This window comes from Colobus angolensis, unplaced genomic scaffold (assembly GCF_000951035.1).
Source record: "Colobus angolensis palliatus isolate OR3802 unplaced genomic scaffold, Cang.pa_1.0 Scaffold126, whole genome shotgun sequence".
Lineage (NCBI taxonomy): Eukaryota > Metazoa > Chordata > Mammalia > Primates > Cercopithecidae > Colobus > Colobus angolensis.
This window is the reverse complement of record NW_012113808.1, coordinates 8337785-8351065: the sequence shown is the minus strand read 5'-3', so window position 1 is coordinate 8351065 and position 13281 is coordinate 8337785. Positions and strand designations below refer to the sequence as shown.

Genomic DNA, 13281 nt, shown 5'->3' with positions numbered 1-13281 from the left:
CTTATGATTTTCTTAATAACACTTTTCTGTAGCTTACTTTATTGTAAGAATATAGTATATAATACATATAATATACAAAATATGTGTTAACTGACCATGCTATCAGTAAGGCTTCCGATCGACAGGCTGTTAATAGTCAAGTTTTGGGGAAGTCAACAGTTACATATGAATCTTCAACTGTGAGGGGGGCTGGTGCCACTAACCCCTGGGTTGTTCAAGGGTCAGCTGTACCTTGGAAAGACAAATGAAGGAGGTCCTTCTATGTGATTCTATCCCACATAAGTTAAAAAGGAAAACATTGTTAAATCTAGAAAACATAGAACAATGGTTGTCATATGCTACAGGAGATTGGAAAATTGTGGGTCAAAGTAGCAAGGCATTAAATAAAAAGTCAAATTCAGGGTATCTTAAAACAACCAATTTCTTTAATTAGAAAGCAACAAACATGCAAATGGCAAGTGTAGAAATTTATTTGAACCAACATTTTCACTATGATGAAAATTACTCTTCAACATCGATCCAAGCTCCCACATTTGAAGGTTAGGGAAAATATTGCACTTTGCATTTTCTAGCACTCCTCATACACGGCAAAAAGTTTTAAAAACATTCTGCTAGTTTTGTTTTATACAATCTCCCAAATTCATGCACACAATCATTCCAAACCAATGTTAGGTTATCCCAAAAAAAGGGAAAAACTCCAAAAACCATAACCTTAAAATTTCACTAAAGCTCTGTAAAGAAAAAAAATATAATAAATGTCTTATACAAATTTCAGAACATTTAAGTGCTTGCCAAAAAGAGTTTATTATTCCTCATCCTCATTTTCATTCTCTTGACCAGAGCCTTCTGATCTGTCACCCTCCAACCGGTCTGGAAACACAGACAAGAGAATCGCAAAGAGAAATACTTTTAGTAATTACAATTATAAATATTTTTCAATGCCTTTTATTTAAAACTCATTAAAAATCAGTTCACCACTATGTGTGGATGTTTTTTAGAGGCAAATAAAAGAGTAGAGAAAACACAGTATTATTAGCTTTGATGATGCATGTTATTCTAAAACATATAAAAATGAAAAAAGAAACCCACTCCTATAATCTTGATATATTATGTTCTACTGCAGTGGTTTTCAAACAGTGTTCTTTGGAGTCTAGGTTTCTAAGAAGGTACATCAGGTGCTGCAAAGGGGAGTGAGGAGGCAGCTGTGTGAAAGAAAATATGCGGACCATTGTTGAGGATTTGTGTAATTCTGTTTGTAAAACGATTTTTTTTAAATTAAATACTATGTTCCAGGCATTGTGCTAAAACCTGAGAATACAATGGTGACCAAAACAGATTTAAGTTTCTGGTCTCAAGGAGCTTATTTAGGTTAAATCCTCAAGCGAATATAAACTTACAAACTGGTGAGTACAGTATGCTCTGTCAAGTTTTCAGGATTGACACTTGCTATTCTTCTGCTTGGGATACTTTTGCCCAACTCTTTAGCTATAAAGGCTCTTACTCATCTCAATACAACTATTATCCCCTCTGTGAAACTTCCTGGACGTTTCCAAACAGGCAATCTGCAGAATTTTGAACTCCCTCCTCCACATTCTAGAATATCTTGTATGAACTTCATAATGATGATCCTAATTACAGTAATAGTTGTTTGCATGTCTTCTTGCAGACCAGACTGTGAGTTCCTGGAGGGCAGGAGTTACTTCTTTTTATCTTTATATCCTCAGAGCCTAGTATAGGATGTTCAGTAAAGGTTTACTGAATACATGAATGTAAGTTTTATGAAGGGAAGATACATTACATGAGAGTATTGTGAAGAAGGCAACAGAATGAAATCACTACCAGCACCGAGATGGAACTAGGCTGTTTCTGCCCCAGAAACATTTCCACATAGTAACATGGAAAATATTAAGGTTAAGCATAAGGAAAACAGTTCAGTCCCATTGTCAACAGCAAGAGAAGACTGAATCCTGAGATTTTATTTATTATCTACACAGGCTTAAATGCTCCCACTGGCTCCTAGGTCAACAGCCCCAAGAAAAGTACACTGAAGGGACTATATATCCCTTTTAATTGTTTAATTGTCCAAGTGAATTAGATTAAATCTCCTCTATGCCAACTCTAATCCAATGTCAAACCAATGAGATAATGTATGTGTAACCTTTATAGCCTTAATTATACAAATAAGTATTCAATATATATTTATAAAATAAATGAACAACATGAATAGACCTTTACAGATCAGTAAGGAATTTAAACACAGTGGAAGAATTTCTGACCAATAAAATGCTACCTAAGGGATATCAGTATTAAAAAATTACATTGTTTTTATTGTGTGATACTTACAAGAGAGAACAAAACATGAAGTTGCTATTCTACTTAATTAGGGCTCAGGAATGGGAAACTTGAGTTTATGACTGAATATATTCAAGAAACCTATTCTGTCATGTTAGAGCATGATGAAGCAGTAACGGCCTACTTCAAAGTTGGCAGGCTTCTTACCCAAGTTTCTTTTGGTCGTCATATTATAAAGAAGATGGGGTAATAGACAGTTAAGAAAAAATGTCACAGCCTTTAAATCAGTAAAGGTTAGACTTTTGCACTCAGAAGCACACAATAAAGAGACAAATGAGGGCCAAGAGTCTTTTACGACAGGTCACAGAATAAGTGACAGTGGCTTCTGAAATGACGAAAGCAGAATAGTTGTTCTCTCCTCAAATCTAATTCATTTAAATGATGCACTATCACCTCTTCCAGAATATAAGCCCAACTTCTTGGAATAAATTAAATCTTCTGTTCATGAAATGCTACTGAAGTAGTAAGGCTGCAAAGCAGTTAAACACACAAATCTCTGGTTGGCAATTATGGACAAGAAGGTCTGAAGAACAGTGTGTTCTTTTACATAAAAACTGGAAATAAGAATCACTTCTATGTATACTGTTTTTCAAAAGTAGGCAATGTCAAATTGCTTTTGTAAATAAGGTTTACATTTGTAGAAAGGTTCCTTTTATTCTCTGTTAGAATATTTCTTCAGGAAAGTATTTTTGGCTGGGGAAGATATGATATGAAGACTGAGTTTGCTGCAGAGAGAGGGAAGGTAGATAAGAAAAAAATTCCCCAATGGAAGCCTGTGTTCCACAAAAAAATACTGTTGTTTTATTTTCCAGGCTATCCTTTACAAAGAATTTATTTACTTTCTTTAAAAGAAATAATACAAACTCATTGTTGGCTAGAGATCTGATACTAAATGTGTACTTATTTACCAGATTATTCAATATCTATTGAGCCAACTACTGTGTGGTAGGCACTGTTTTAGGAGCCTAAAGACCCAGCTGCAAATTAAGACAAACTGGGTCTCTGCTCTTTATAAGCTTACTTTCTAAGGAGGAAGACAGACAACAAACAAGGTACCACCTGTATTTTTCTCCTCTAATCTGTAATAAGACAATAAATAAAGAAACTAAAACTTAAGAGTGATAAGTACTTGAGGAAAATAAGGCAATGAACAAAGAATGACTAAGTGAGAAGGAAGGAATGAGAAGACACAGAAAGCAACTTTAGATTGGGTGACCAGGGAAGACTTTTTCTTTCTTTTTTTCTTTTCTTTTCTTTTGGGTGACCAGGGAAGACTCTTTTCTTTCTTTTCTTTACCTTTCCTTTCCCTTCCCCTTTTCTTTTCTTTTCTTTTCTTCCCTCCCTCCCTCCCTCCCTCCCTTCCTTCCTTCCTTGACTGATTCTCGCTCTGTCACCAGGCTGGAGTGCAGTGGTACGGTCTCGGCTCAGTGCAACCTCCGCCTCCTGGGTTCAGGCGATTCTCCTGCCTCAGCCTCCCGAGTAGCTGGGACTACAGGTGCATGCCACCACACCCAGCTAATTTTTGTATTTTTAGTGCAGACGAGGTTTCACCATGTTGGCCAGGCTGATCTCAATCTCTTGACCTCATGATCCACCCACCTCGGCTTCTCAAAGTGCTGGGATTACAGGCATGAGCCACCACGCTACCAGGGAAGACTTTTCTAAGGAGGTGATATTGGAGCTAAGACCTCAATTGTATGTGAAGTCCTGGGGGCAAAGTTGGGCAGAAGAACAACAAGTGAAAAGGTCCTAAATGTGCTATTAAGCTTGATGAGTTTGAGGAAGAGAGGCCAGTATGGCTAAAATGTAGTGAGCTAGAAAAAAAGGTGGACTGAGTGGAATTCAGAGGTTGGCAGAATGTATGTCATGTAGGACCTTGAAGGCCAGAGTAAGAAGTCTGGGTTTTACTTTAAGAGCAATTGAGAGTCCCTGAGAATTTTAAGAGGGGACGATATCTAATTCGTGTTTTAAAAAGGTGGTCAGCAGACTACAGCCCATGGGCAAATACAGCCCACTGACTGATTTTGGTTTTGTCTGACACAGAGTCTCGCTCTGTCACCCATACTGGAGTGTAGTGGCGCAATTTTGGCTCACTGCAACCTCCACCTCCCGAGTTCAAGCGACTCTCCTGCCTCAGCCTCCCAAGTAGCTGGGATTGTAGGTGTGCACCACCACGCCCAGGTAATTTTTTTATTTTTTTATTTTTAATTTTTTGTATTTATCTTTTTGTAGAGATGGGGTTTTGCCATATTGGCCAGGCTGGTCTTGAATTCCTGACCTCAGGTGATTCACCTGCCTTGGCATCTCAAAGTGCTGGGATTACAGGCGTGAGTCACTGTACCTGGCTCTGTTTTTATAGATTAAATTTTATTATAACAGAGCCATACTTGTTCATTTACATACGATCTATGGCTGTTTTTGCATTACAATGGCAGAGCTGAGTGGTTACAATAGAAACCATATCTGGCTATTAACAAAAAATTAATTGACCCATTTTAAAGGATCCCTCTGGCTGCTGTGTGAAAATCAGACTGAATGAGGACAAGATAAGTAGAAGCAGGGAGATCAAGGGTATATAAATATTAGGTCTACCCTGGAGTAAAGTTAGTATCACTTACTGATGGAGTCAATCTGCAAACGATTTAATAAGTGATTGTGATCTCAATAGGATGACAGGCTTTGCAAACCCACGACAGAGAAATGATAACTATCTGTGCCAAGGTCCAGAGGTATAATGGGAAGAATGTCAAGAGATAATGCAGGGTTTTATAAGACATGTTAACACATTTGGACCCTACCCTAAGAACATGTGTGGGCAAAGGAGAATTTTAAACAGGGCAGTAAAGTGATTCTAAGACATTCTAGAGGAGTCTAGAATGATCCATGCATACCATTACCATCTTTTCAAAGCCTCTCAAAACTTCCAGGGATGTCAGAACTGCCTTTCCATCTCAAGAGGCCACTAGACTAGCAGTCTTTAGTGCATTATTCATGAGATGAACTTTGGTTGCTTTTTAAAAATGTAGACGCTTAATCTCTATCCAGCTAAAATGAACCAGAATCTTTAGCAAGTGAGACCTAGGTAAGTATCTGTAGTTTGTAAAAGCCCTACAGGTGATTTGAAGAGGACCCTTCATTAAAAATCACAGCTCCAATAGAAAGAAACTGTCTTGTATCTATTCCCTGGACTTCCTAGGAAGCCTTCTGGAGTAATGGATGAGCCAAGAGGTACTTTGTGGCTACCATGTGCTTATTTGATCCAAGTCCATTTTTAACTCTCCTGAATATGCACACATTATTGTACTTGGAATGCAGGACACTGGATAGGAGAGGAAAAGAGTGGTTGACTAACTGACCCATCAAATAACTAGATATCTTAAGGATAAGGGCAGCAGAAATATAACTCTTGGGCACTTTATTCTATCTAGTATTTGTATAAGAGAAGCAAGAAGACAAGCTGACTAAATCAACTAGAAATTGTCTTTTTGATTGCTGGCAAAAAGAGATGAAAGAAAGAGAATTTTTATGTTATAAAACATCTTATCTAATTCTAAAACCAAAGAAGGATGGTAGTAGCTATTAACTAACCAACCATTGCCACATTAGCACAAATTAGATTTTTGTGCAACTGGAAAGAAAATTAATTTTCTGCAGGAAAACTACTGAAGAAGAGCCATCCACTAGATGGGTAAGCACATTTTAGGTGTCACTACCAGTAAATGTTTTTCTTGTTTTAAAATGCGGCTTCCTCAAATGTGAAATTCAAATGGATGAGTTTTAAGGGTTACTTGCTGTTATTGAACAAAATATATTTTTAAAAAGTTAAAGTGTTATTACAATTTAATAAACAGAGGAACCCAGAGAAGTATTACAAAAACATTTTGTTGGTCTACTAACATTTTTTGTTTACATTCCAGGTTTATTTTCTGTTGTTATTTTCACCATTTGAAGTTTTCCCTCCTTCCTGGTAATAGTTAAAATTTACATTTGAGGATTATTTTATTTCCTCTCTAATTCTTTTAATTACAAACATATGGGTCTTCTTCTTTTTTTTTTTTTTTTTTTTTTGAGACGGAGTCTTGCTGTCACCCAGGCTGGAGTGCAGTGGCTGGATCTCAGCTCACTGCAACCTCCGCCTCCCGGGTTCACGCCATTCTCCTGCCTCAGCCTCCCGAGTAGCTGGGACCACAGGCGCCGGCCACCTCGCCCGGCTAATTTTTGTATTTTTAGTAGAGATGGGGTTTCACCGTGTTAGCCAGGATGGTCTCGATCTCCTGACCTCGTGATCCGCCCATCTCGGCCTCCCAAAGTGCTGGGATTACAGGCTTGAGCCACCGCGCCCGGCCTGGGTCTTCTTTCAATTTTTCAGATATGCTACACTTTCTCTCCTCTGTAAGGGCTTAGAAAAATGCTATCTGCTGTCTACTTTGTGTGAAATACTTGTTTCCATTCCCCACTCTCTCTGAGGAAGTGATATTTAGTTCATTGCTTATGCAGTTCTTAAAATAAGAAGTTATCTTAACAGAGTGAGGATGGGAGGGGACAGCACGATTATAAAAACGCTGAGGTGGGAAAGAGTTTGATGTATCCCCAAAAATCAAAGAGGGCCAGTGTGGATGGAGTAGTCACAGAAGAAAAGAATGCTGTAAATCAGCTAGAATAGTTTGAGATTAGACCATCCAGAGGTTTGCATGTCATATTAATGATTTGAATATAGTCCTGTAAGTGAAACTTATAGTTCAAAGGGGAGTAAGGGCTTGGTAGCTAATTTCAAATTCTGGCTTTAACATTTATCAGTTGTGTGACTTGAGCTAAGGATTGGAGCTAAATGAGGATAAAACTGTGAAATAATTAGTATAAGCCTGACACATTATAGTTACTCTATAAATGGTAGCTATTATTATTAAATGATAGCTCATACCAAATGTATAGAGACATTTATGAAATCAGTGAAGAGTGATAAACTCTTTTGTTTGATAAACGTATTTTGCTTATAACAGAAACTAGACCTTTTATTTTGTTATAAATTATTCAATTCCTTCTTGAACATTAGTTGTACTATACGCATTTATATGTATCTGTGGCACTGCACCTCTGAGTTTATCTAAAACAAAAAAATACTGAAAAAACAAACTGAGGTATGTTTCATTTCTTAGCATGTAACATTTATTTTTGTCTGGGCTATGTACTGATTTCCAACAAACCTACCATTAAAGAATATGCACTGTATCTTAAGGTCTACAAATGTAGTTCATGAGGAACTAAGTTACTGTGCTAAAAACAAGCATTCACAGAAAACCTAGTTTAGAAGTTAAGCTACCTTCATTTTGTGATATTAAAAAATACATAAATCCCTTTAAAGTAGATCTTAAATAATAACATGTTTTTCAAATATAAAAGTGGTTTTCGTAGTATACTTAAAGTTCCTACCAGCTCGGATATGATTCAGTGAAGCCAACATCCTCAACATGAAAGAGGCTGGAACTGTAATGGTGTTTCTAGTTTCTTCCAGCATGAGTTCATTTCGAGTTATAACCTACAAGGCAAGTTAAAAATCATATCAAAGATCATAGAGTAACTGTACCTTTTCCTTGAAGATCAGGCAAACAGTAAACAATCAGCCAGTAATAGGAGGAATTACTTCATTCTTTATGCATCTGATGTCTATATTTCTGCCTTAAGTCTATTCAATGCCAAACAATCACTGTAACTTGCATTTAAAGGAGGAAGGTCAGAGAACACAACTCTTTCAACTGGCAGAAAAACAAAGGTCAAACTTAAAACATGAGGCTGCTTAAAACAGTTAAGAATTTAATTTAGCTTTTACTTGCAATTTGTTTCTCAGAGCAATTTACTTTGTAGGCTCCTTGTTTTCCCTACAGGAGAATTGATAACTTTAGTGATACAATACAGTTAAATTATTATCCATGGGCCACTTGAATCCGTTCAGAAGATGTTACCTTGACTGAAGCAAAGTAGTCTTCAAAAATAAATTTTGGGGCAAGGGTTAACAAGGAACTGAGCCTTAAGTACCAAGAATAGGATTACTTGAATATTCGTGAACATCCAGAGATGCAATATGTAACCATGAGCAAAGGAAAAAAGTGGAAAAGCAAAAAACATGGCAAAGGAAAAAAAGGATGAAAGAAAGAGTATCAGATGAAGAGAAAGATCAACAATTCCCCAATACAGAAATAATAAATTCCCAACTCATTAGGGTGTCTCACAGGGCCCTTTATAATCTTACCCTCACCTACCTGTTTAGTTTGATTGAGCTACTTTTGTGCATGTACTCTAGGGTTCCAGGCATCACTGATGGTTCATTTACCCTCTCATACTTTGGTACATGCTGATCCTTCTGTCTTAAATGCTCCTTTGCTCCCAATCTGCCTGGTGAACTATTCTTAGACATCTGTCCAATTCTTATTTCTTCTGTGAAGACCTCTCCATCCCATCTACTCCACTTACAAACACAGCTGTTCCTCTCTGTGGGCTTCCAAAACACTGTGTGTATACCTCTGACTGACACAGACCCCACTACAGTATGTTCTAGTTGTTTACACATTGTCTTTCCTACTAAACTCTGAGGGTAGGGCTTTATCTTTTTTAAACCCAGCATTATCTATAACATACATCAAATGTTTTATAAAAGTCTATTCAATGAGTAAAAGTATACATGGGAATTGTGCTACGAACAGTCAGTGTTAGTCTAGAGTAGTGGTTTTCCAACTTACTAACATTTTTAGCAATGGATTCTCATTTTCATAAGAAACAGTATATGAGAATCCACAAATAAAAACCCTGGCTGAAGTTGGGGAGGAAAGGCCCAGAGTAATGCCTTCCTATTATCCACCTGCCCTCTCCCAATCCCAGAAGAAATCTAGAGCTCCAAAGAACTCATGTTGAAAATACTGTTTCAACAGGCTTAAAAATATCTTAAAATATAATGATAAAGGAAAAGATTCTTCAATCATTTGTTCTGCTATATAGTAATTCTGAAAAAGAAAGTTCCATTTCCTTTTTAAGAAAAACTCAAAATGGAAAAATAGCTATACTAAAAATGGAAAAATTGCTATGCTTTTGGAGAAACAGCCATAATAAAATTATTTTCTTAAAAGGACAGAATTGTTTGTGTGTGATTCTTTATTGTAATGACATGAATACTCAAACCTGTTTTTCTTAAACTACACACTAATCTGGTATTACTGATGATCAGTATTATAATTAGTAAGCTACTATTTTGATTTTACCTCCCTAGTATTATAGACATACTTGTAATTTTTCTTATTCTTAAAATTTGACCTCCTTAACTGCATTAACTTGTTTCATATTAGCAACTAATAATAAACTGTTTTAATTTTTCTTAGGGAAGCATTTTAGGAACAAATTGAAATATGTTCTATAGTAAGTACAATAAAAATCTTACTTCATCAGCAAGTTTTCGGTTAAAAATCCTTGACTCTTCTAATGGTGACCAGATCTTTATGTCATAATCTATGCCAGATGAGGCTAAAACTAGAAATGAAATTTACATATTAATATGAAACCTAGAAACATGCCATTAATTCAAGACATGCTTATATTATGCATATATGTATATAGAGCAAAACTGAGCTTGAACAGCAATTGTACACTACACATTTAACTGTTAATTGAAAATATTATTTTGACAATTTCCTAAAGTTATCCTAGAACATAATTTTAAGACCATGGTGAAGTCACTCAGATTCACTGTTGAGGTCACTTATTCATTGTTCTTTTATGAGATATGTGGGCAATTTCAAAAAGAAGACAAGAGCAATGCTCTTTTGTTCTGATAAATTAATTCAGACATGGGAAGACTAAAAATGACTGGATGTTCAATTTGGATAGACAATAAAAAGTTCAGTCACATCAAACCTCTTACAGCTTGTAAAACTTAGAAGTAATATTGGGAGGATAAACTTTCTAACCTATTTTCTTTTACTGTGTGCAAAAAGCAGATTATAGGTGTGTCTGAAGTTCAAGTACAGCTATTATTGACTCTAGTGGTGCCTAGTCAGATAATTTGGATTATTCTTATAATATTAACAACTAAAAAAAAATTGTTTTTGTATGACTGATGAGTCATACCAATAATTTCTAGCCATCGCCCTAGAAAAGATATCTTACTTGGGTCAAATGGATGTGGCTGCAGGCAGTTTACCACATGATTATCAGCTTCCAGAAGCATCAAATGCTCAGCAGTGTGCCGATCCCAGATGAAAATGTGGCCACAGTCAGAACCACTCATTACAAAGTTAGCACCCCAGAAATTGGCTTCTTTTATCTAAAGGTTAAAAAAAATTATTTAAAAATTCAAATCAAAGTTATTAAAACAAATATTTATGCTGTTCTTACAATTTTTTTCATTCTTACATTTTTAAAAGACTGCCTTAGAAAACAGTAAAATTAAAAATTGATGCTGGACACAGTGGCTCACACCTGTAATCCCAGCACTTTGGGAGGCCAAGGCAGGAGGACTGGCTGAGCTCAGGAGTTTGAGACCAGCCTGGGCAATACAGTGGATCCCCTCTCTCTAAAAAAAAATTTGACAAAAGTCTGTCTTCTAGCTTCTTTAAATTATGATAGAAATTCATCAGCAAGGGTAAGATGGCAGTAAGTAATAGAAAATCCCCTGTAAGAATAGGGACTTTGCTTTGTTCAATATTATATTTATAGCACCTGAAACAGTCCTTAGGACACAATAGGTGCTTAATTATTTACTGCTAAATGGATAAATATGATTTCTGGGTTTTGGACAGTGTAATGGTAATTTATATATATATATATATATATATATATATATGTTGTTGAACTTTCCAAAAATTGTACCAATTTAGCTTTATAAGACTATGAAATAATTCACAGAAAAAAGAAATTGTCTTTTGTATTTTGCTTTAGACTCAAAGAATAGAAAGCACTAATTTTTTCATTAGCTATTATAAGCTAACACAATTGAGAACGATATAAACATTTAATTTTTGAAGCAGAATAAAAGGCATATGATATATTGGAATAGTTATAATGACATTTTTAAATGAATGCACACGAGTGAAACATCAAAAATCTTTGTATTTCAAATGAGGATTTTAAAAAATTTTAACTGCAGCTGCTACTTTGCCATTTTCGGTGCTCTCACAAAAGAGGGGAGACAATTTTATTGTTATCTGAGCTGCTGTTACATTTACTTATCTTCTCCTTTCTCATTCCTTCCTCTAATTATGTTCATACTAACTTTTAGGCAATAAAATGCAAGAAATATAAATTGGTTACTTCTATTAATAATGAGAACCTTTTAAAATGAGTAAATTGTAACTAGCAATGATATTTATAGAAAGAGCTAATTACTTTCCCACCCCAAATGTTAATTTTTTAACCTAGATCCTAAAGAAAGCAAAATACAAATTCATCAGCAACAGTAATACAGCAATAATAAGGATTAAAACTGATTCTGTAGATACCCTATGATGCAATGAATATGAGGAGAACAACACTTTCTAGATATAAAGGGATCAGAGTAACAGTTACACTAGTCATCTCAAAAACTTTTCTTACTAAGTAATTAATATCACACTGGGTGTAGAAACTTGTAGATTATAAAAACTACAAAAAGATTTTAGAGATATTTCTGGTCTATTCTTATTTCATCTGGTAAGTCACTAAAACAAATTTCACTTGTCGATCTTGAAAGTGGTATAAGTGGCCTGACTATATTTTGCAATCAACTTAGATTTTATAGATCCAAATCCTTCTCTCCAAAACTAACAAAGAATGCTAATACAAGCTAAAAAAAATAAAAAACAAAAAACAAAAAACAACTACCAGAAACTTTTCAGGTAGACAGTAAATGTGCGAGAGAAAAAAAAAAAAAAAAAAGCAATGATTACTTGTATAAACTAAAAAAATTTTTAATCTACATTTTTTTTAGTAGAGTTTTCTTGTAAAAAATAATGGTCTTTCACAATATATTACAGGACTAAAAGAACCATGTTAGATAAAGAGATAACCAAAGATTTAATAAATGTAATACTGAAATCCCACTGGCAATATATGAAGATAAATCATTATGGAAAAACATTCATAGTATGAAACTGCAATTTCACCAAAAAATGCCATGAACATTTGGTACCATTGTCCTGGAGTTGCGATGGCCTTTATAAACCATTTTTACTAATGGCCTTCTAATGTTCAAAGTATCCAATTCTTCCATTTCTTTCCGTTCTTTTCTCCGTCTGAAGAACTCCTGAATACGGGCAACAGCAGAGCGTCTATGAATCACATATTAAAAAGCAAAAATAAATAAAAATATTCACAAAGAATGATAATGAGAAGCTTATGAAAATATAGTACATCTAGGAAATACATAAACATATTATCTCAATAAGGCACCCCCAACCAAAAGCATAAAAAGGCAGACACAACAGTGAGACATAAGACTAGTTGAGTTACTACAACAAAGTATTTTAGTTAAAAGATCACTTAGAAATTTGATACTGGTTGAAAAGTAAAGGCAATAGCATGCGGCAAACTGGTTTTTAAAGGGCTATTTTATAAAAACATAATACAGACAAAATTCATGTGCAATTTTACTATAAATAAATTTTATCCAATGTTCTTTCCCCTCTTCTCCATATTAAGAAAACACATAAAGAGAAATGAAAAGAAACTAAGGGTAACATATAATAGCAGTGGATAGAATTCTATTTTGAGATTTTATTTAAAATACTCCTTAAAGATGTTCCAAAAACAGACTACTCTAGGTAAAAAGAATAATGAAACCCCGTCTCTACTAAAAATACAAAAAATTAGACAGGTGTGGCGGCAGGTGCCTACAGTCCCAGCTACTCGGGAGGCTGAGGCAGGAGAATGGCATGAACCCATGAGACGGAGCTTGCAGTGAGCCAGGAT

General features: G+C 35.3%; 1 protein-coding gene across 4 annotated transcripts in view; it reads right to left on the bottom strand.

Annotated features, from left to right (window-relative positions):
- Positions 1-396: 396 nt before the first annotated feature.
- DCAF6 (DDB1 and CUL4 associated factor 6) overlaps positions 397-13281 on the bottom strand; it is a 142999-nt gene continuing 130114 nt past the window's right edge. For 3 of the 4 annotated variants that reach the window (XM_011933404.1, XM_011933406.1, XM_011933407.1), the window contains 5 exons: positions 12503-12641; positions 10504-10660; positions 9779-9867; positions 7783-7888; positions 404-870 (listed from right to left, as the gene is read on the bottom strand). In XM_011933404.1, coding sequence (XP_011788794.1) covers positions 806-870; positions 7783-7888; positions 9779-9867; positions 10504-10660; positions 12503-12641 — 556 coding nt within the window. In that variant the 3' untranslated portion in view covers positions 404-805. Of the gene's footprint in view, positions 871-7782; positions 7889-9778; positions 9868-10503; positions 10661-12502; positions 12642-13281 lie in introns of all 4 variants that reach the window. The other variant, XM_011933405.1, reaches the window with a different exon arrangement.